This window comes from Oncorhynchus masou, chromosome 12 (genome assembly GCF_036934945.1).
Source record: "Oncorhynchus masou masou isolate Uvic2021 chromosome 12, UVic_Omas_1.1, whole genome shotgun sequence".
Taxonomy (NCBI): Eukaryota; Metazoa; Chordata; class Actinopteri; order Salmoniformes; family Salmonidae; genus Oncorhynchus; species Oncorhynchus masou.
Genome location: NC_088223.1, coordinates 3,850,789 through 3,878,047, shown reverse-complemented (window position 1 = coordinate 3,878,047; position 27,259 = coordinate 3,850,789). Strand labels below are relative to the sequence as shown.

At 48.2% G+C, this 27,259-nt stretch overlaps 1 protein-coding gene across 1 annotated transcript in view; it reads left to right on the top strand.

Annotated features, from left to right (window-relative positions):
* Nucleotides 1–27,259, top strand: part of LOC135549478 (CUB and sushi domain-containing protein 1-like) — a 1,027,892-nt gene that overhangs the window by 961,827 nt on the left and 38,806 nt on the right. Inside the window, 1 exon segment of the mRNA XM_064979475.1 lies at nt 18,143–18,325. Coding sequence (XP_064835547.1) covers nt 18,143–18,325 — 183 coding nt within the window.

The window sequence follows — 27,259 nt, the reverse complement described above, 5'->3', positions numbered from 1 at the left end:
ACCACCTGTACCATGTCAGATATAGACCACCACCTGTACCATGTCAGATATACCACCTGTACCATGTCAGATATAGACCACCACCTGTACCATGTCAGATATAGACCACCTGTACCATGTCAGATATAGACCACCACCTGTACCATGTCAGATATAGACCACCACCTGTACCATGTCAGATATAGACCACCTGTACCATGTCTGTACCATGTCAGATATAGACCACCACCTGTACCATGTCAGATATAGACCACCACCTGTACCATGTCAGATATAGACCACCACCTGTACCATGTCAGATATAGACCACCACCTGTACCATGTCAGATATAGACCACCACCTGTACCATGTCAGATATAGACCACCACCTGTACCATGTCAGATATAGACCACCACCTGTACCATGTCAGACCACCACCTGTACCATCAGATAGACCACCACCTGTACCATGTCAGATATAGACCACCACCTGTACCATGTCAGATATAGACCACCAGTACATGTCACCACCTGTACCATGTCAGATATAGACCACCACCTGTACCATGTCAGATATAGACCACCACCTGTACCATGTCAGATATAGACCACCACCTGTACCATGTCAGATATAGACCACCACCTGTACCATGTCAGATATAGACCACCACCTGTACCATGTCAGATATAGTACCATGTCAGATATAGACCACCACCTGTACCATGTCAGATATAGACCACCACCTGTACCATGTCAGATATAGACCACCACCTGTACCATGTCAGATATAGACCACCACCTGTACCATGTCAGATATAGACCACCACCTGTACCATGTCAGATATAGACCACCCATACCATGTCAGATACAGACCACCACCTGTACCATGTCAGATATAGACCACCACCTGTACCATGTCAGATATAGACCACCACCTGTACCATGTCAGATATAGACCACCTGTACCATGTCAGATATAGACCACCACCTGTACCATGTCAGATATAGACCACCACCTGTACCATGTCAGATATAGACCACCACCTGTACCATGTCAGATATAGACCACCACCTGTACCATGTCAGATATAGACCACCACCTGTACCATGTCAGATATAGACCACCACCTGTACCATGTCAGATATAGACCACCACCTGTACCATGTCAGATATAGACCACCACCTGTACCATGTCAGATATAGACCACCACCTGTACCATGTCAGATATAGACCACCACCTGTACCATGTCAGATATAGACCACCACCTGTACCATGTCAGATATAGACCACCACCTGTACCATGTCAGATATAGACCACCACCTGTACCATGTCAGATATAGACCACCACCTGTACCATGTCAGATATAGACCACCACCATGTCAGATATAGACCACCACCTGTACCATGTCAGATATAGACCACCACCTGTACCATGTCAGATATAGACCACCACCTGTACCATGTCAGATATAGACCACCACCTGTACCATGTCAGATATAGACCACCACCTGTACCATGTCAGATATAGACCACCACCTGTACCATGTCAGATATAGACCACCACCTGTACCATGTCAGATATAGACCACCACCTGTACCATGTCAGATATAGACCACCACCTGTACCATGTCAGATATAGACCACCACCTGTACCATGTCAGATATAGACCACCACCTGTACCATGTCAGATATAGACCACCACCTGTACCATGTCAGATATAGACCACCACCTGTACCATGTCAGATATAGACCACCACCTGTACCATGTCAGATATAGACCACCACCTGTACCATGTCAGATATAGACCACCACCTGTACCATGTCAGATATAGACCACCACCTGTACCATGTCAGATATAGACCACCACCTGTACCATGTCAGATATAGACCACCACCTGTACCATGTCAGATATAGACCACCACCTGTACCATGTCAGATATAGACCACCTGTACCATGTCAGATATAGACCACCACCTGTACCATGTCAGATATAGACCACCACCTGTACCATGTCAGATATAGACCACCACCTGTACCATGTCAGATATAGACCACCCTGTACCATGTCACCACCTGTACCATGTCAGATATAGACCACCACCTGTACCATGTCAGATATAGACCACCATCTGTACCATGTCAGATATAGACCACCACCTGTACCATGTCAGATATAGACCACCTGTACCATGTCAGATATAGACCACCATCTGTACCATGTCAGATATAGACCACCACCTGTACCATGTCAGATATAGACCACCACCTGTACCATGTCAGATATAGATATACCATGTCAGATACCACCACCTGTACCATGTCAGATATAGACCACCACCTGTACCATGTCAGATATAGACCACCACCTGTACCATGTCAGATCAGATAGACCACCACCTGTACCATGTCAGATATAGACCACCACCTGTACCATGTCAGATATAGACCACCACCTGTACCATGTCAGATATAGACCACCACCTGTACCATGTCAGATATAGACCACCACCTGTACCATGTCAGATATAGACCACCAGTACCATGTCACCACCTGTACCATGTCAGATATAGACCACCACCTGTACCATGTCAGATATAGACCACCTGTACCATGTCAGTACCATGTCAGATATAGACCACCACCTGTACCATGTCAGATATAGTACCACCACCTGTACCATGTCAGATATAGACCACCACCTGTACCATGTCAGATATAGACCACCACCTGTACCATGTCAGATATAGACCACCACATGTCAGATATAGACCACCACCATGTCAGATATAGACCACCACCTGTACCATGTCAGATATAGACCACCACCTGTACCATGTCAGATATAGACCACCTGTACCATGTCAGATATAGACCACCACCTGTACCATGTCAGATATAGACCACCACCTGTACCATGTCAGATATAGACCACCACCTGTACCATGTCAGATATAGACCACCACCTGTACCATGTCAGATATAGACCACCACCTGTACCATACCATGTCAGATATAGACCACCACCTGTACCATGTCAGATATAGACCACCACCTGTACCATGTCAGATATAGACCACCACCTGTACCATGTCAGATATAGACCACCACCTGTACCATGTCAGATATAGACCACCACCTGTACCATGTCAGATATAGACCACCCGTACCATGTCAGATATAGACCACCACCTGTACCATGTCAGATATAGACCACCACCTGTACCATGTCAGATATAGACCACCACCTGTACCATGTCAGATATAGACCACCACCTGTACCATGTCAGATATAGACCACCTGTACCATGTCAGTACTGTACCATGTCAGATACCAGTACCATGTCACCACCTGTACCATGTCAGATATAGACCACCACCTGTACCACGTCAGATATAGACCACCTGTACCATGTCAGATACAGACCACCTATACCATGTCAGATATAGACCACCTGTACCATGTCAGATATAGACCACCACCTGTACCATGTCAGATATAGACCACCACCTGTACCATGTCAGATATAGACCACCACCTGTACCATGTCAGATATAGACCACCACCTGTACCATGTCAGATATAGACCACCACCTGTACCATGTCAGATACAGACCACCACCTGTACCATGTCAGATATAGACCACCACCTGTACCATGTCAGATATAGACCACCACCTGTACCATGTCAGATATAGACCACCTGTACCATGTCAGATATAGACCACCACCTGTACCATGTCAGATATAGACCACCACCTGTACCATGTCAGATATAGACCACCCTGTACCATGTCAGATATAGACCACCACCTGTACCATGTCAGATATAGACCACCACCTGTACCATGTCAGATATACCATGTCACCACCTGTATACCTGTACCATGTCAGATATAGACCACCACCTGTACCATGTCAGATATAGACCACCACCACCATGTCAGATATAGACCACCTGTACCATGTCAGATATAGACCACCACCTGTACCATGTCAGATATAGACCACCACCTGTACCATGTCAGATATAGACCACCACCTGTACCATGTCAGATATAGACCACCACCTGTACCATGTCAGATATAGACCACCACCTGTACCATGTCAGATATAGACCACCACCTGTACCATGTCAGATATAGACCACCACCTGTACCATGTCAGATATAGACCACCACCTGTACCATGTCAGATATAGACCACCACCTGTACCATGTCAGATATAGACCACCACCTGTACCATGTCAGATATAGACCACCACCTGTACCATGTCAGATATAGACCACCACCTGTACCATGTCAGATATAGACCACCACCTGTAGACCACCATGTACCATGTCAGATATAGACCACCACCTGTACCATGTCAGATATAGACCACCTGTACCATGTCAGATATAGACCACCACCTGTACCATGTCAGATATAGACCACCACCTGTACCATGTCAGATATAGACCACCACCTGTACCATGTCAGATATAGACCACCACCTGTACCATGTCAGATATAGACCACCACCTGTACCATGTCAGATATAGACCACCACCTGTACCATGTCAGATATAGACCACCACCTGTACCATGTCAGATATAGACCACCACCTGTACCATGTCAGATATAGACCCACCACCTGTACCATGTCAGATATAGACCACCACCTGTACCATGTCAGATATAGACCACCACCTGTACCATGTCAGATATAGACCACCACCTGTACCATGTCAGATATAGACCACCACCTGTACCATGTCAGATATAGACCACCACCTGTACCATGTCAGATATAGACCACCACCTGTACCATGTCAGTAGACCATGTCAGTCAGATATAGACCACCACCTGTACCATGTCAGATATACGACCACCTGTACCATGTCAGATATAGACCACCTGTACCATGTCAGATATAGACCACCACCTGTACCATGTCAGATATAGACCACCACCTGTACCATGTCAGATATAGACCACCTGTACCATGTCAGATATAGACCACCACCTGTACCATGTCAGATATAGACCACCACCTGTACCATGTCAGATATAGACCACCACCTGTACCATGTCAGATATAGACCACCACCTGTACCATGTCAGATATAGACCACCACCTGTACCATGTCAGATATAGACCACCAGACCACCACCATGTCAGATGTACCATGTCAGATATACCACCACCTGTACCATGTCAGATATAGACCACCACCTGTACCATGTCAGATATAGACCACCACCTGTACCATGTCAGATATAGACCACCACCTGTACCATGTCAGATATAGACCACCACCTGTACCATGTCAGATATAGACCACCACCTGTACCATGTCAGATATAGACCACCACCTGTACCATGTCAGATATAGACCACCACCTGTACCATGTCAGATATAGACCACCACCTGTACCATGTCAGATATAGACCACCACCTGTACCATGTCAGATATAGACCACCACCTGTACCATGTCAGATATAGACCACCACCTGTACCATGTCAGATATAGACCACCACCTGTACCATGTCAGATATAGACCACCACCTGTACCATGTCAGATATAGACCACCACCTGTACCATGTCAGATATAGACCACCACCTGTACCATGTCAGATATAGACCACCACCTGTACCATGTCAGATATAGACCACCACCTGTACCATGTCAGATATAGACCACCACCTGTACCATGTCAGATATAGACCACCACCTGTACCATGTCAGATATAGACCACCACCTGTACCATGTCAGATATAGACCACCACCTGTACCATGTCAGATATAGACCACCACCTGTACCATGTCAGATATAGACCACCACCTGTACCATGTCAGATATAGACCACCACCTGTACCATGTCAGATATAGACCACCACCTGTACCATGTCAGATATAGACCACCACCTGTACCATGTCAGATATAGACCACCACCTGTACCATGTCAGATATAGACCACCACCTGTACCATGTCAGATATAGACCACCTGTACCATGTCAGATATAGACCACCACCTGTACCATGTCAGATATAGACCACCACCTGTACCATGTCAGATACCAGACCATGTCAGATATAGACCACCTGTACCATGTCAGATATAGACCACCACCTGTACCATGTCAGATATAGACCACCACCTGTACCATCAGTACCATGTCAGATATAGACCACCACCTGTACCATGTCAGATATAGACCACCACCTGTACCATGTCAGATATAGACCACCACCTGTACCATGTCAGATATAGACCACCACCTGTACCATGTCAGATATAGACCACCACCTGTACCATGTCAGATATAGACCACCACCTGTACCATGTCAGATATAGACCACCACCTGTACCATGTCAGATATAGACCACCACCTGTACCATGTCAGATATAGACCACCTGTACCATGTCAGATATAGACCACCACCTGTACCATGTCAGATATAGACCACCTGTACCATGTCAGATATAGACCACCACCTGTACCATGTCAGATATAGACCACCACCTGTACCATGTCAGATATAGACCACCACCTGTACCATGTCAGATATAGACCACCACCTGTACCATGTCAGATATAGACCACCTGTACCATGTCAGATATAGACCACCTGTACCATGTCAGATATAGACCACCACCTGACCATGTCACCACCTGTACCATGTCAGATATAGACCACCACCTGTACCATGTCAGATATAGACCACCACCTGACCCAGATATAGACCACCACCTGTACCATGTCAGATATAGACCACCACCTGTACCATGTCAGATATAGACCACCTGTACCATGTCAGATATAGACCACCTGTACCATGTCAGATATAGACCACCTGTACCATGTCAGATATCGACCACCTGTACCACGTCAGATATAGACCACCACCTGTACCATGTCAGATATAGACCACCACCTGTACCATGTCAGATATAGACCACCTGTACCACGTCAGATATAGACCACCACCACCTCAGATATACCATGTCAGATATAGATAGACATGTCACCACCTGTACCATGTCAGATATAGACCACCACCTGTACCATGTCAGATATAGACCACCACCTGTACCATGTCAGATATAGACCACCACCTGTACCATGTCAGATATAGACCACCACCTGTACCATGTCAGATATAGACCACCACCTGTACCATGTCAGATATAGACCACCACCTGTACCATGTCAGATATAGACCACCACCTGTACCATGTCAGATATAGACCACCACCTGTACCATGTCAGATATAGACCACCACCTGTACCATGTCAGATATAGACCACCACCTGTACCATGTCAGATATAGACCACCACCTGTACCATGTCAGATATAGACCACCACCTGTACCATGTCAGATATAGACCACCACCTGTACCATGTCAGATATAGACCACCACCTGTACCATGTCAGATATAGACCACCACCTGTACCATGTCAGATATAGACCACCACCTGACCACCACCTGATACACCACCTGTACCATGTCAGATATAGACCACCTGTACCATGTCAGATATAGACCACCACCTGTACCATGTCAGATATAGACCACCTGTACCATGTCAGTACCATGTCAGATATAGACCACCACCTGTACCATGTCAGATATAGACCACCACCTGTACCATGTCAGATATAGACCACCACCTGTACCATGTCAGATATAGACCACCACCTGTACCATGTCAGATATAGACCACCACCTGTACCATGTCAGATATAGACCACCACCTGTACCATGTCAGATATAGTACCATGTCACCACCTGTACCATGTCAGATATAGACCACCACCTAGACATGTCACCACCTGTACCATGTCAGATATAGACCACCACCTGTACCATGTCAGATATAGACCACCACCTGTACCATGTCAGATATAGACCACCACCTGTACCATGTCAGATATAGACCACCACCTGTACCATGTCAGATATAGACCACCACCTGTACCATGTCAGATATAGACCACCACCTGTACCATGTCAGATATAGACCACCACCCTGTACCATGTCAGATATAGACCACCACCTGTACCATGTCAGATATAGACCACCACCTGTACCATGTCAGATATAGACCACCACCTGTACCATGTCAGATATAGACCACCACCTGTACCATGTCAGATATCAGTACCATATAGACACCACCTGTACCATGTCAGATATAGACCACCACCTGTACCATGTCAGATATAGACCACCACCTGTACCATGTCACCACCTGTACCATGTCAGATATAGACCACCACCTGTACCATGTCAGATATAGACCACCACCTGTACCATGTCAGATATAGACCACCACCTGTACCATGTCAGATATAGACCACCTGTACCTCAGTAGACCATGTCAGATATAGACCACCTGTACCATGTCAGATATACACCATGTACCATGTCAGATATAGACCACCACCTGTACCATGTCAGATATAGACCACCACCTGTACCATGTCAGATATAGACCACCACCTGTACCATGTCAGATAGACCACCAGTACCATGTCAGATATAGACCACCTGTACCATGTCAGATATAGACCACCACCTGTACCATGTCAGATATAGACCACCACCTGTACCATGTCAGATACCACCACCTGTACCATGTCAGATATAGACCACCACCTGTACCATGTCAGATATAGACCACCACCTGTACCATGTCAGATATAGACCACCACCTGTACCATGTCAGATATAGACCACCACCTGTACCATGTCAGATATAGACCACCACCTGTACCATGTCAGATATAGACCACCACCTGTACCATGTCAGATATAGACCACCACCTGTACCATGTCAGATATAGACCACCACCTGTACCATGTCAGATATAGACCACCACCTGTACCATGTCAGATATAGACCACCACCTGTACCATGTCAGATATAGACCACCACCTGTACCATGTCAGATATAGACCACCACCTGTACCATGTCAGATATAGACCACCACCTGTACCATGTCAGATATAGACCACCACCTGTACCATGTCAGATACCACCACCTGTACCATGTCCACCACCTGTACCATGTCAGATATAGACCACCACCTGTACCATGTCAGATATAGACCACCACCTGTACCATGTCAGATATAGACCACCACCTGTACCATGTCAGATATAGACCACCACCTGTACCATGTCAGATATAGACCACCTGTACCATGTCAGATATAGACCACCACCTGTACCATGTCAGATATAGACCACCACCTGTACCATGTCAGATATAGACCACCACCTGTACCATGTCAGATATAGACCACCACCTGTACCATGTCAGATATAGACCACCACCTGTACCATGTCAGATATACACCACCTGTACCATGTCAGATATAGACCACCACCTGTACCATGTCAGATATAGACCACCACCTGTACCATGTCAGATATAGACCACCACCTGTACCATGTCAGATATAGACCACCACCTGTACCATGTCAGATATAGACCACCACCTGTACCATGTCAGATACAGACCACCACCTGTACCATGTCAGATACCATGTCAGATATAGACCCCCTGTACCATGTCAGATACAGACCACCATCTGTACCATGTCAGATATAGACCACCACCTGTACCATGTCAGATATAGACCACCACCTGTACCATGTCAGATATAGACCACCACCTATACCATGTCAGATATAGACAACCACCTGTACCATGTCAGATATAGACCACCACCTGTACCATGTCAGATATAGACCACCACCTGTACCATGTCAGATATAGACCACCACCTGTACCATGTCAGATATAGACCACCACCTGTACCATGTCAGATATAGACCACCACCTGTACCATGTCAGATATAGACCACCACCTGTACCATGTCAGACCACGTCAGATATAGACCACCACCTGTACCATGTCAGATATAGACCACCACCTGTACCATGTCAGATATAGACCACCACCTGTACCATGTCAGATATAGACCACCACCTGTACCATGTCAGATATAGACCACCACCTGTACCATGTCAGATATAGACCACCACCTGTACCATGTCAGATATAGACCACCACCTGTACCATGTCAGATATAGACCACCACCTGTACCATGTCAGATATAGACCACCACCTGTACCATGTCAGATATAGACCACCACCTGTACCATGTCAGATATAGACCACCACCTGTACCATGTCAGATATAGACCACCACCCACCACCATGTCAGATATAGACCACTGTACCATGTCAGATATAGACCACCACCTGTACCATGTCAGATATAGACCACCACCTGTACCATGTCAGATATAGACCACCACCTGTACCATGTCAGATATAGACCACCACCTGTACCATGTCAGATATAGACCACCACCTGTACCATGTCAGATATAGACCACCACCTGTACCATGTCAGATATAGACCACCACCTGTACCATGTCAGATATAGACCACCACCTGTACCATGTCAGATATAGACCACCACCTGTACCATGTCAGATATAGACCACCACCTGTACCATGTCAGATATAGACCACCACCTGTACCATGTCAGATATAGACCACCACCTGTACCACCACCACCTGTACCATGTCAGATATAGACCACCACCTGTACCATGTCAGATATAGACCACCTGTACCATGTCAGATATAGACCACCACCTGTACCATGTCAGATATAGACCACCACCTGTACCATGTCAGATATAGACCACCACCTGTACCATGTCAGATATAGACCACCACCTGTACCATGTCAGATATAGACCACCACCTGTACCATGTCAGATATAGACCACCACCTGTACCATGTCAGATATAGACCACCACCTGTACCATGTCAGATATAGACCACCACCTGTACCATGTCCACCACCTGTACCATGTCAGATATAGACCACCATGTACCAGTCAGATATAGACCACCACCTGTACCATGTCAGATATAGACCACCTGTACCATGTCAGATATAGACCACCACCTGTACCATGTCAGATATAGACCACCACCTGTACCATGTCAGATATAGACCACCACCTGTACCATGTCAGATATAGACCACCACCTGTACCATGTCAGATATAGACCACCACCTGTACCATGTCAGATATAGACCACCACCTGTACCATGTCAGATATAGACCACCTGTACCATGTCAGATATAGACCATCTGTACCATGTCAGATATAGACCACCATCTGTACCATGTCAGATATAGACCACCACCATGTCAGTACCATGTCAGATGTAGATATAGACCACCTGTACCATGTCAGATATAGACCACCACCTGTACCATGTCAGATATAGACCACCACCTGTACCATGTCAGATATAGACCACCACCTGTACCATGTCAGATATAGACCACCACCTGTACCATGTCAGATATAGACCACCACCTGTACCATGTCAGATATAGACCACCACCTGTACCATGTCAGATATAGACCACCACCTGTACCATGTCAGATATAGACCACCACCTGTACCATGTCAGATATAGACCACCACCTGTACCATGTCAGATATAGACCACCACCTGTACCATGTCAGATATAGACCACCACCTGTACCATGTCAGATATAGACCACCACCTGTACCATGTCAGATATAGACCACCACCTGTACCATGTCAGATATAGACCACCACCTGTACCATGTCAGATATAGACCACCACCTGTACCATGTCAGATATAGACCACCACCTGTACCATGTCAGATATAGACCACCACCTGTACCATGTCAGATATAGACCACCACCTGTACCACAGATATAGACCACCACCTGTACTATGTCAGATATAGACCACCTGTACCATGTCAGATATAGACCACCATCTGTACCATGTCAGATATAGACCACCACCTGTACCATGTCAGATATAGACCACCACCTGTACCATGTCAGATATAGACCACATGTACCATGTCAGATATAGACCACCATCTGTACCATGTCAGATATAGACCACCACCTGTACCATGTCAGATATAGACCACCTGTACCATGTCAGATATAGACCACCATCTGTACCATGTCAGATATAGACCACCACCTGTACCATGTCAGATATAGACCACCACCTGTACCATGTCAGATATAGACCACCACCTGTACCATGTCAGATATAGACCACCACCTGTACCATGTCAGATATAGACCACCACCTGTACCATGTCAGATATAGACCACCACCTGTACCATGTCAGATATAGACCACCACCTGTACCATGTCAGATATAGACCACCACCTGTACCATGTCAGATATAGACCACCTGTACCATGTCAGATATAGACCACCACCTGTACCATGTCAGATAGATAGTACCCAGATATAGACCACCTGTACCATGTCAGATAGACCACCACCTGTAGACCACCACCTGTACCATGTCAGATATAGACCACCACCTGTACCATGTCAGATATAGACCACCACCTGTACCATGTCAGATATAGACCACCACCTGTACCATGTCAGATATAGACCACCACCTGTACCATGTCAGATATAGACCACCACCTGTACCATGTCAGATATAGACCACCACCTGTACCATGTCAGATATAGACCACCACCAGATATAGACCACCACCTGTACCATGTCAGATATAGACCACCACCTGTACCATGTCAGATATAGACCACCACCTGTACCATGTCAGATATAGACCACCACCTGTACCATGTCAGATATAGACCACCTGTACCATGTCACCACCTGTACCATGTCAGATATAGACCACCACCTGTACCATGTCAGATATAGACCACCACCTGTACCATGTCAGATATAGACCACCACCTGTACCATGTCAGATATAGACCACCACCTCAGTACCATGTCAGATATAGACCACCACCTGTACCATGTCAGATATAGACCACCACCTGTACCATGTCAGATATAGACCACCACCTGTACCATGTCAGATATAGACCACCACCTGTACCATGTCAGATATAGACCACCACCTGTACCATGTCAGATATAGACCACCACCTGTACCATGTCAGATATAGACCACCACCTGTACCATGTCAGATATAGACCACCACCTGTACCATGTCAGATATAGACCACCACCTGTACCATGTCAGATATAGACCACCACCTGTACCATGTCAGATATAGACCACCACCTGTACCATGTCAGATATAGACCACCACCTGTACCATGTCAGATATAGACCACCACCTGTACCATGTCAGATATAGACCACCACCTGTACCATGTCAGATATAGACCACCTGTACCATGTCAGATATAGACCACCACCTGTACCATGTCAGATATAGACCACCACCTGTACCATGTCAGATATAGACCACCACCTGTACCATGTCAGATATAGACCACCTGTACCATGTCAGATATAGACCACCTGTACCTGTACCATGTCAGATATAGACCACCACCTGTACCATGTCAGATATAGACCACCACCTGTACCATGTCAGATATAGACCACCACCTGTACCATGTCAGATATAGACCACCACCTGTACCATGTCATATATAGACCACCACCACCTGTACCATGTCAGATATAGACCACCTGTACCATGTCAGATATAGACCACCTGTACCATGTCAGATATAGACCACCACCTGTACCATGTCAGATATAGACCACCACCTGTACCATGTCAGATATAGACCACCACCTGTACCATGTCAGATATAGACCACCACCTGTACCATGTCAGATATAGACCACCACCTGTACCATGTCAGATATAGACCACCACCTGTACCATGTCAGATATAGACCACCACCTGTACCATGTCAGATATAGACCACCACCTGTACCATGTCAGATATAGACCACCACCTGTACCATGTCAGATATAGACCACCACCATGTCAGATACCATGTCAGATATAGTACCCACCACCTGTACCATGTCAGATATAGACCACCTGTACCATGTCAGATATAGACCACCACCTGTACCATGTCAGATATAGACCCACCTGTACCATGTCAGATATAGACCACCACCTGTACCATGTCAGATATAGACCACCACCTGTACCATGTCAGATATAGACCACCACCTGTACCATGTCAGATATAGACCACCACCTGTACCATGTCAGATATAGACCACCACCTGTACCATGTCAGATATAGACCACCACCTGTACCATGTCAGATATAGACCACCACCTGTACCATGTCAGATATAGACCACCACCTGTACCATGTCAGATATAGACCACCACCTGTACCATGTCAGATATAGACCACCACCTGTACCATGTCAGATATAGACCACCACCTGTACCATGTCAGATATAGACCACCACCTGTACCATGTCAGATATAGACCACCACCTGTACCATGTCAGATATAGACCACCACCTGTACCATGTCAGATATAGACCACCACCTGTACCATGTCAGATATAGACCACCTGTACCATGTCAGATACAGACCACCACCTGTACCATGTCAGATATAGACCACCACCTGTACCATGTCAGATATAGACCACCTGTACCATGTCAGATATAGACCACCTGTACCATGTCAGATATATAGTACCATGTCAGATATAGACCACCACCTGTACCATGTCAGATATAGACCACCACCTGTACCATGTCAGATATAGACCACCACCTGTACCATGTCAGATATAGACCACCACATCAAACTAGGATATAGACCACCACCTGTACCATGTCAGATATAGACCACCACCTGTACCATGTCAGATATAGACCACCTGTACCATGTCAGATATAGACCACCACCTGTACCATGTCAGATATAGACCACCACCTGTACCATGTCAGATATAGACCACCACCTGTACCATGTCAGATATAGACCACCACCTGTACCATGTCAGATATAGACCACCACCTGTACCATGTCAGATATAGACCACCTGTACCATGTCAGATATAGACCACCACCTGTACCATGTCAGATATAGACCACCACCTGTACCATGTCAGATATAGACCACCACCTGTACCATGTAATTATTACACCACCTGTACCATGTCAGATATAGACCACCACCTGTACCATGTCAGATATAGACCACCACCTGTACCATGTCAGATATAGACCACCACCTGTACCATGTCAGATATAGACCACCACCTGTACCATGTCAGATATAGACCACCACCTGTACCATGTCAGATATAGACCACCACCTGTACCATGTCAGATATAGACCACCACCTGTACCATGTCAGATATAGACCACCACCTGTACCATGTCAGATATAGACCACCACCTGTACCATGTCAGATATAGACCACCACCTGTACCATGTCAGATATAGACCACCTGTACCATGTCAGATATAGACCACCTGTACCATGTCAGATACAGACCACCACCTGTACCATGTCAGATATAGACCACCACCTGTACCATGTCAGATATAGACCACCTGTACCATGTCAGATATAGACCACCACCTGTACCATGTCAGATATAGACCACCACCTGTACCATGTCAGATATAGACCACCACCTGTACCATGTCAGATATAGACCACCACCTGTACCATGTCAGATATAGACCACCACCTGTACCATGTCAGATATAGACCACCACCTGTACCATGTCAGATATAGACCACCTGTACCATGTCAGATATAGACCACCTGTACCATGATATCAGTACCATGTATAGACCACCTGTACCATGTCAGATATAGACCACCACCTGTACCATGTCAGATATAGACCACCTGTACCAGATATAGACCACCATGTCAGATATAGACCACCACCTGTACCATGTCAGATATAGACCACCACCTGTACCATGTCAGATATAGACCACCACCTGTACCATGTCAGATATAGACCACCACCTGTACCATGTCAGATATAGACCACCTGTACCATGTCAGATCAGATACAGACCACCACCTGTACCATGTCAGATATAGACCACCACCTGTACCATGTCAGATATAGACCACCTGTACCATGTCAGATATAGACCACCACCTGTACCATGTCAGATATAGACCACCACCTGTACCATGTCAGATATAGACCACCACCTGTACCATGTCAGATATAGACCACCACCTGTAGACCATGTCAGATATAGACCACCACCTGTACCATGTCAGATATAGACCACCACCTGTACCATGTCAGATATAGACCACCACCTGTACCATGTCAGATATAGACCACCACCTGTACCATGTCAGATATAGACCACCACCTGTACCATGTCAGATATAGACCACCACCTGTACCATGTCAGATATAGACCACCTGTACCATGTCAGATATAGACCACCACCTGTACCATGTCAGATATAGACCACCACCTGTACCATGTCAGATATAGACCACCACCTGTACCATGTCAGATATAGACCACCTGTACCATGTCAGATATAGACCACCACCTGTACCATGTCAGATATAGACCACCACCTGTACCATGTCAGATATAGACCACCACCATGTCTAGTACCATGTCAGATACAGACCACCACCTGTACCATGTCAGATATAGACCACCACCTGTACCATGTCAGATCAGATAGACCACCACCTGTACCATGTCAGATATAGACCACCACCTGTACCATGTCAGATATAGACCACCAGTACCATGTCAGATATAGACCACCACCTGTACCATGTCAGATATAGACCACCACCTGTACCATGTCAGATATAGACCACCACCTGTACCATGTCAGATATAGACCACCACCTGACCACCACCCGTACCATGTCAGATACAGACCACCACCTGTACCATGTCAGATATAGACCACCACCTGTACCATGTCAGATATAGACCACCTGTACCATGTCAGATATAGACCACCACCTGTACCATGTCAGATATAGACCACCACCTGTACCATGTCAGATACAGACCACCACCTGTACCATGTCAGATATAGACCACCACCTGTACCATGTCAGATATAGACCACCACCTGTACCATGTCAGATATAGACCACCACCTGTACCATGTCAGATATACAGACCACCACCTGTACCATGTCAGATACAGACCACCACCTGTACCATGTCAGATATAGACCACCACCTGTACCATGTCAGATATAGACCACCACCTGTACCATGTCAGATATAGACCACCACCTGTACCATGTCAGATACAGACCACCACCTGTACCATGTCAGATACAGACCACCACCTGTACCATGTCAGATATAGACCACCACCTGTACCATGTCAGATACAGACCACCACCTGTACCATGTCAGATATAGACCACCACCTGTACCATGTCAGATATAGACCACCACCTGTACCATGTCAGATACAGACCACCACCTGTACCATGTCAGATATAGACCACCACCTGTACCATGTCAGATATAGACCACCACCTGTACCATGTCAGATATAGACCACCACCTGTACCATGTCAGATATAGACCACCACCTGTACCATGTCAGATATAGACCACCACCTGTACCCTGAGTTGAAATGTGTTTTGCATTCCAATATTTGACTTTATATACATCACAGAAGAGTGAAATATAACAAGAACCGTTTGATGTAGAAACATCGGATTTTCAGCTGCTTTTTTTCCCTTCTAAATAACGTTTATTAATTATGAAATGATGAAACATTTCAATAGTAACATTCCCCCCATGTGGCCACTAGGTCATGTGACTGCAGTCTACAAACAGTCTGGGATCTGTTACATTAATGTTCTGAGGACAGAAGGACGAACCAGGAGAGCGAGAGAGAAATTATTTGAAAATGTAAATTATAACCAAATGGCGTTATGAGACTCTTCCGGGCGCTATATCATTATTTTCAGACCTTTTTTCAAGACAATTATGTTTAATCTTCTTTAAAAGTATTTTCTATATTTATTTATATATATATATTGTGGTGACAGTAACCGACAGGTTGCTGGATCAAATCCCCGAGCTGACAAGGTCAAACTGTCGTTCTGCCCCTGAACAAAGCAGTTAACCCTTCAAGAATTTGTTCTTAATGTTCTTAACTGACTTGCTTAGTTGCTTAGTTAAATAAAGGTTTAATTAAAAGCTATATATTTATATATATATGTGTAATCTCTCTTTCCGCCCCTCCTTCTCCAGGAGAGTCGTCCGGTCTGTGTGGGGATCCAGGTATCCCAGGCCACGGTATCAGACTCGGAGAAGACTTCTCAGTCGGCAGTGTGGTGGCGTTCAGCTGTGAACAGGGATATGTCCTACGAGGTTCCTCAGAGAGAACATGCCAACCTAACAGCACCTGGGTGGGCACACAGCCAGAGTGCCATGGTAAGATGCAGGACACACACATATTAACAAGCAGAACGCACACACGATCTGAACTAGAACACAACACACACGCGCACACACACACACACACACACACACACACACACACACACACACACACACAGTGCTAAACCACTGCCTGAACAAGAACCCTAACACACACACATTCCGAAGAAGAATACAACACACACAGTGCTAAATCACAGTAGTGTCTCTCAACCCTACGCCTGACTGCATGCCTGCTTGCCTGTCTCTCTGCCTGTCTGCTGGTCTTTCTGCCTGTCTGCCTGTCTCTCTGTCTGTCTCTCTGCCTGTCTGCCTGTCTCTCTGTCTGTCTCTCTGTCTGTTTGTCTGTCTCTCTGTCTGTCTTCCTGTCTCTCTGTCTGTTTGTCTGTCTCTCTGTCTGTCTTCCTGTCTCTCCGTCTGTCTCTCTGTCTGTCTTTCTGTCTGTCTCTCTGTCTGTCTTCCTGTCTCTCTGTCTGTTTGTCTGTCTCTCTGTCTGTTTGTCTGTCTCTCTGTCTGTCTTCCTGTCTCTCTGCCTGTTTGTCTGTCTCTCTGTCTGTCTTCCTGTCTCTCCGTCTGTCTTTCTGTCTGTCTCTCTGTCTGTCTTCCTGTCTCTCTGTCTCTCTGTCTGTCTCTCTGTCTGTCTTCCTGTCTCTCTGTCCGTCTCTCTGTCTGTCTTCCTGTCTCTCTGTCTGTCTTCCTGTCTCTCTGTCTGTCTTCCTGTCTGTCTTCCTGTCACTCTGCCTGTTTGTCTGTCTCTCTGTCTGTCTTCCTGTCTCTCTGCCACCTTAACACATAGACATCCACTAGTGGTTAGCCTCTATAATAACATCACACTCTGTTACCACTCAGTTTCCTGTCTCTCTGTCTCTCTGTCTGTCTCTCTGTCTGTCTTCCTGTCTCTCTGCCACCTTTACACATAGATATCCACTAGTGGTTAGCATCTTTATTAACATCACACTCTTTCCTGCTCTCTGAACAATACAATGTAGCAATGGGATCCAATCCATTTCAATTTCTTCTCAATTCTGTCTATCCTATCAATTCTATCCTATACCTATTCTATTCTATTCTATCCGGAAGGGTTGAGATAAATGCCCTTCCTATTTCTTCTCAATTTAGTCTCTCCAAGATTTTACAATAATAGAGAGACTCACATATTTAAAAAAAATACAGATTTTTTTAAATTCATCAATTGAAATGTATTTTGCAAGAGTTTAAATGGAATTTACAATAGAGCTGCTAGCCTGGTGATCGGTTGCTCTGTCTACCGGATGCTCTCCCCTGGAATCCGTACGGATGTGTCTCTTTGCAGGGACGGAAGAGGGGCGAGAGAGACGGAGGAGGGGCTAGAGAGAAACAGAGGAGGGGCTAGAGAGAGACAGAGGAGGGGCTAGAGAGAGACAGAGGAGGGGCAAGAGAGAGACAGAGGAGGGGCGAGAGAGAGACAGAGGAGGGGGGAGAGAGACAGAGGAGGGGGGAGAGAGACAGAGGAGGGGGCGAGAGAGACAGAGGAGGGGGGAGAGACCGAGGGGGGCGAGAGACAGAGGAGGGGGGAGAGAGACAGAGGAGGGGGGAGAGAGACAGAGGAGGGGCGGAGAAGGTGAGAGACGGAGAGAGTCATACAGACTGTCAAACAGATTTTCATACAGACTCTCTTTCAGATTTTCATACAGTGTCATACAAATTATCATACAGACGGTCATACAAATTGTCATACACACTGTCATACAGATTGTCATACAGACTGTCATACAGATTGTCATATAGACTGTCATACAGATTGTCATATAGACTGTCATACAGATTGTCATATAGACTGTCATACAGATTGTCAAACAGACTGTTATACAGATTGTCATACAGACTGTCAAGCAGACTGTCAAGCAGACTGTTATACAGATTGTCATACAGATTGTCAAACAGACTCTCATACAGACCGTCATACAGACCTTCATACAGACTGTCATACAGATTGTCATACAGACTGTCATACAGATCTTCATACAGACCTTCATAAAGACTGTCATACAGATTGTATGATAGATAGAAGATAGTGTTCCAGAAAGATAGTCAGACAGACAGTTCTACAGACAGTGCTTGAGACAGACAGCACTAGGGGCAGTTCTCCAGACAGTGCTTGAGACAGACAGCACTAGGGGCAGTTCTACAGACAGTGCTTGAGACAGACAGCACTAGGGGCAGTTCTACAGACAGGGCTTGAGACAGACAGCACTAGGGGCAGTTCTACAGACAGGGCTTGAGACAGACAGCACTAGGGGCAGTTCTACAGACAGTGCTTGAGACAGACAGCACTAGGGGCAGTTCTACAGACAGTGCTTGAGACAGACAGCACTAGGGGCAGTTCTACAGACAGTGCTTGAGACAGACAGCACTAGGGGCAGTTCTACAGACAGTGCTTGAGACAGACAGCACTAGGGGCAGTTCTACAGACAGTGCTTGAGACAGACAGCACTAGGGGCAGTTCTACAGACAGTGCTTGAGACAGACAGCACTAGGGGCAGTTCTACAGACAGTGCTTGAGACAGACAGCACTAGGGGCAGTTCTACAGACAGTGCTTGAGACAGACAGCACTAGGGGCAGTTCTACAGACAGTGCTTGAGACAGACAGCACTAGGGGCAGTTCTACAGACAGTGCTTGAGACAGACAGCACTAGGGGCAGTTCTACAGACAGTGCTTGAGACAGACAGCACTAGGGGCAGTTCTACAGACAGTGCTTGAGACAGACAGCACTAGGGGCAGTTCTACAGACAGTGCTTGAGACAGACAGCACTAGGGGCAGTTCTACAGACAGTGCTTGAGACAGACAGCACTAGGGGCAGTTCTACAGACAGTGCTTGAGACAGACAGCACTAGGGGCAGTTCTACAGACAGTGCTTGAGACAGACAGCACTAGGGGCAGTTCTACAGACAGTGCTTGAGACAGACAGCACTAGGGGCAGTTCTACAGACAGTGCTTGAGACAGACAGCACTAGGGGCAGTTCTACAGACAGTGCTTGAGACAGACAGCACTAGGGGCAGTTCTACAGACAGTGCTTGAGACAGACAGCACTAGGGGCAGTTCTACAGACAGTGCTTGAGACAGACAGCACTAGGGGCAGTTCTACAGACAGTGCTTGAGACAGACAGCACTAGGGGCAGTTCTACAGACAGTGCTTGAGACAGACAGCACTAGGGGCAGTTCTACAGACAGTGCTTGAGACAGACAGCACTAGGGGCAGTTCTACAGACAGTGCTTGAGACAGACAGCACCAGGGGCAGTTCTACAGACATTTTCTACATACAGCTCGAGAGGGAAAGAGAACTGTCTTACTCCCCTTCTATATCTCTCTCTCCCTCCATCTCTCACTCCTTCTCTCTCTTTGTGTGTTGCCTGAGGGGTGGCCACCTGTTCATGGTTGGCAAAGACATCAAGGTCCAGTCACAGCTGGTCATTATAGAGGGGCCATTGCTTGCACACACACACACACACACACACACACACACACACACACACACACACACACACACACACACACACACACACCACACACACCGCACACACACACACACACACACACACACACACACACACACACACACACACACACACACACACACACACACACACACACACACACACACACACACACACACACACACACACACACACACACACACACACACACACACACACACACACACACACACACACACACACACACCACACACACCACACACACACACACACACACACACACACACACACACACACACACACACACACACACACACACACACACACACACACACACACACACACACACACACACACACACACACACACACACACACACACACACACACACACACACACACACACACACACACACACACACACACACACACACACACACACACACACACACACACACACACACACACCACACACACCACACACACCACACACACACACACACACACACACACACACACACACACAGAGTGCTGTGGTGCAATGGCCCATGGGCCGTTGGGCCTGGAGCAGGAAGGAGGAGGATAAGAAGACAGTAATGAACATACACATCATCCTCCACTGGATCCACTGGTCAAAAGACCACAGACCTAGGAATTAGAGAGAGAGAGAGAGGGAAGGGGAGAGAGAGGAAGGGGAGAGAGAGAGAGGGAAGGGGAGAGAGACCATAGGAATTAGAGAGAGAGAGGGGAAAGGGGAGAGAGAGGGAATGGGACGAGAGACCATAGGAATTAGAGAGAGAGAGAGGGAAGGGGACGAGAGACCACAGGCCTAGGAATTAGAGAGAGAGAGAGAGGGAAGGGGAGAGAGACCATAGGAATTAGAGAGAGAGAGAGAGGGAAGGGGACGAGAGACCATAGGAATTAGAGAGAGAGAGAGGGAAGGGGAGAGAGAGGGAAGGGGAAGAGAGACCATAGGAATTAGAGAGAGAGAGGGAAGGGGAGAGAGACCATAGGAATTAGAGAGAGAGAGAGGGAAGGGGAGAGAGACCATAGGAATTAGAGAGAGAGAGAGGGAAGGGGACGAGAGACCATAGACCTAGGAATTAGAGAGAGAGAGAGAGAGGGAAGGGGACGAGAGACCATAGGAATTAGAGAGAGAGAGAGGGAAGGGAGAGAGACCATAGGAATTAGAGAGAGAGAGAGGGAAGGGGAGAGAGAGGAAGGGGAGAGAGACCATAGGAATTAGAGAGAGAGAGAGGGAAGGGGAGAGAGACCATAGGAATTAGAGAGAGAGAGAGGGAAGGGGAGAGAGAGGAAGGGGAGAGAGACCATAGGAATTAGAGAGAGAGAGAGGGAAGGGGAAGAGAGACCATAGGAATTAGAGAGAGAGAGAGGGAAGGGGAAGAGAGACCATAGGAATTAGAGAGAGAGAGAGGGAAGGGGGAGAGAGACCATAGGAATTAGAGAGAGAGAGAGGGAAGGGGGAGAGAGACCTAGGAATTAGAGAGAGAGAGAGGAAAGGGGAGAGAGAGGAAGGGGGAGAGAGAGGGAAGGGGAGAGAGACCATAGGAATTAGAGAGAGAGAGAGGGAAGGGGGAGAGAGACCATAGGAATTAGAGAGAGAGAGGGGGAGGGGAGAGAGACCTAGGAATTAGAATGGAGAGAGAGAGGAAAGGGAGAGAGAGGAAGGGGGAGAGAGAGGGAAGGGGAGAGAGGGGGAAGGGGAGAGAGAGGAAGGGGGAGAGAGAGGGAAGGGAGAGAGAGGAAGGGGAGAGAGGGGGAAGGGGAGAGAGGAGGAAGGGGGAGAGAGAGGGAAGGGGAGAGAGAGGAAGGGGGAGAGAGAGGGAAGGGGAGAGAGGGGGAAGGGAGGGAGAGAGAGGAAGGGGAGAGGGGGAAGGGAGGAGAGAGGAAGGGGGAGATAGAGGGAAGGGGAGAGAGAGCAAGGGGGAGAGAGAGGGAAGGGGAAGAGAGACCATAGGAATTAGAATGGAGAGAGAGAGAGGGAAGGGGAGAGAGAGGAAGGGGGAGATAGAGGGAAGGGGAGAGAGAGGAAGGGGGAGAGAGAGGGAAGGGGAGAGAGAGGAAGGGGGAGAGAGGAAGGGGGAGATAGAGGGAAGGGGAAGAGAGACCATAGGAATTAGAGAGAGAGAGGGAAGGGGAGAGAGAGGAAGGGGGAGAGAGAGGGAAGGGGAGAGAGACCATAGGAATTAGAGAGAGAGAGAGGGAAGGGGAAGAGAGACCATAGGAATTAGAGAGAGAGAGAGGGAAGGGGAAGAGAGACCATAGGAATTAGAGAGAGAAAGAGGGAAGGGGAGAGAGAGGAAGGGGAGAGAGAGGAAGGGGAGAGAGGGGGAAGGGGAGAGAGAGGAAGGGGAGAGAGGGGGAAGGGGAGAGAGGGGGAAGGGGAGAGAGGGGGAAGGGAGGAGAGAGAGGAAGGGGAGAGAGGGGGAAGGGAGGAGAGAGGAAGGGGGAGATAGAGGGAAGGGGAGAGAGAGGAAGGGGGAGAGAGAGGGAAGGGGAAGAGAGACCATAGGAATTAGAATGGAGAGAGAGAGAGGGAAGGGGGAGAGAGGAAGGGGGAGATAGAGGGAAGGGGAGAGAGAGGAAGGGGGAGAGAGGGAAGGGGAGAGAGAGGAAGGGGGAGAGAGAGGGAAGGGGAGAGAGGGGGAAGGGGGAGTGAGGGGGAAGGGAGGAGAGAGGAAGGGGAGAGAGAGGGAAGGGGAGAGAGAGGAAGGGGGAGAGAGAGGGAAGGGGAGAGAGAGGAAGGGGAGAGAGGGGGAAGGGGAAGAGAGACCATAGGAATTAGAGAGAGAGAGGGAAGGGGAGAGAGACCATAGGAATTAGAGAGAGAGAGAGGGAAGGGGAGAGAGACCATAGGAATTAGAGAGAGAGAGAGGGAAGGGGACGAGAGACCATAGACCTAGGAATTAGAGAGAGAGAGAGAGGGAAGGGGACGAGAGACCATAGGAATTAGAGAGAGAGAGAGGGAAGGGGAGAGAGACCATAGGAATTAGAGAGAGAGAGAGGGAAGGGGAGAGAGAGGAAGGGGAGAGAGACCATAGGAATTAGAGAGAGAGAGAGGGAAGGGGAAGAGAGACCATAGGAATTAGAGAGAGAGAGAGGGAAGGGGAGAGAGAGGAAGGGGAGAGAGACCATAGGAATTAGAGAGAGAGAGAGGGAAGGGGAAGAGAGACCATAGGAATTAGAGAGAGAGAGAGGGAAGGGGAAGAGAGACCATAGGAATTAGAGAGAGAGAGAGGGAAGGGGGAGAGAGACCATAGGAATTAGAGAGAGAGAGAGGGAAGGGGGAGAGAGACCTAGGAATTAGAGAGAGAGAGAGGAAAGGGGGAGAGAGAGGAAGGGGGGAGAGAGAGGGAAGGGGAGAGAGACCATAGGAATTAGAGAGAGAGAGAGGGAAGGGGGAGAGAGACCATAGGAATTAGAGAGAGAGAGGGGGGAGGGGAGAGAGACCTAGGAATTAGAATGGAGAGAGAGAGGAAAGGGGAGAGAGAGGAAGGGGGAGAGAGAGGGAAGGGGAGAGAGGGGGAAGGGGAGAGAGAGGAAGGGGGAGAGAGAGGGAAGGGGAGAGAGAGGAAGGGGAGAGAGGGGGAAGGGGAGAGAGAGGAAGGGGGAGAGAGAGGGAAGGGGAGAGAGAGGAAGGGGGAGAGAGAGGGAAGGGGAGAGAGGGGGAAGGGAGGAGAGAGAGGAAGGGGAGAGAGGGGGAAGGGAGGAGAGAGGAAGGGGGAGATAGAGGGAAGGGGAGAGAGAGCAAGGGGAGAGAGAGGGAAGGGGAAGAGAGACCATAGGAATTAGAATGGAGAGAGAGAGAGGGAAGGGGAGAGAGAGGAAGGGGGAGATAGAGGGAAGGGGGAGAGAGAGGAAGGGGGGAGAGAGAGGGAAGGGGAGAGAGAGGAAGGGGGAGAGAGGAAGGGGGAGATAGAGGGAAGGGGAAGAGAGACCATAGGAATTAGAGAGAGAGAGAGGGAAGGGGAGAGAGAGGAAGGGGGAGAGAGAGGGAAGGGGAGAGAGACCATAGGAATTAGAGAGAGAGAGAGGGAAGGGGAAGAGAGACCATAGGAATTAGAGAGAGAGAGAGGGAAGGGGAAGAGAGACCATAGGAATTAGAGAGAGAAAGAGGGAAGGGGAGAGAGAGGAAGGGGAGAGAGAGGAAGGGGAGAGAGGGGGAAGGGGAGAGAGGAAGGGGAGAGAGGGGGAAGGGGGAGAGAGGGGAAGGGGAGAGAGGGGGAAGGGAGGAGAGAGAGGAAGGGGAGAGAGGGGGAAGGGAGGAGAGAGGAAGGGGGAGATAGAGGGAAGGGGAGAGAGAGGAAGGGGGAGAGAGAGGGAAGGGGAAGAGAGACCATAGGAATTAGAATGGAGAGAGAGAGAGGGAAGGGGAGAGAGAGGAAGGGGGAGATAGAGGGAAGGGGAGAGAGAGAGGAAGGGGGAGAGAGGGAAGGGGAGAGAGAGGAAGGGGGAGAGAGAGGGAAGGAGAGAGGGGGAAGGGGGAGTGAGGGGGAAGGGAGGAGAGAGGAAGGGGAGAGAGAGGGAAGGGGAGAGAGAGGAAGGGGGAGAGAGAGGGAAGGGGAGAGAGAGGAAGGGGAGAGAGGGGGAAGGGGAGAGAGAGGAAGGGGGAGAGAGAGGGAAGGGGAGAGAGAGGAAGGGGGAGAGAGAGGGAAGGGGAGAGGGGGAAGGGGGAGTGAGGGGGAAGGGAGGAAGAGGAAGGGAGAGAGAGGGAAGGGGAGAGAGAGGAAGGGGGAGAGAGAGGGAAGGGGAGAGAGAGGAAGGGGAGAGAGAGGGAAGGGGAAGAGAGACCATAGGAATTAGAGAGAGAGAGAGGGAAGGGGAGAGAGACCATAGGAATTAGAGAGAGAGAGAGGGAAGGGGAGAGAGACCATAGGAATTAGAGAGAGAGAGAGGGAAGGGGACGAGAGACCATAGGAATTAGAGAGAGAGAGAGGGAAGGTTGAGAGAGACCATAGGAATTAGAGAGAGAGAGAGGGAAGGGGAGAGAGAGGAAGGGGGAGAGAGAGGGAAGGGGAGAGAGAGGAAGGTGGAGAGAGGGGGAAGGGGAGAGAGAGGAAGGGGGAGAGAGAGGGAAGGGGAGAGAGAGGAAGGGGAGAGAGGGGGAAGGGGAGAGAGAGGAAGGGGGAGAGAGAGGGAAGGGGAGAGAGAGGAAGGGGGAGAGAGAGGGAAGGGGAAGAGAGACCATAGGAATTAGAATGGAGAGAGAGAGAGGGAAGGGGAGAGAGAGGAAGGGGGAGATAGAGGGAAGGGGAGAGAGAGGAAGGGGGAGAGAGAGGGAAGGGGAGAGAGAGGAAGGGGGAGATAGAGGGAAGGGGAGAGAGGGGGAAGGGGAGAGAGAGGAAGGGGAGAGAGAGGGAAGGGGAAGAGAGACCATAGGAATTAGAGAGAGAGAGAGAGGGAAGGGGGAGAGAGACCATAGGAATTAGA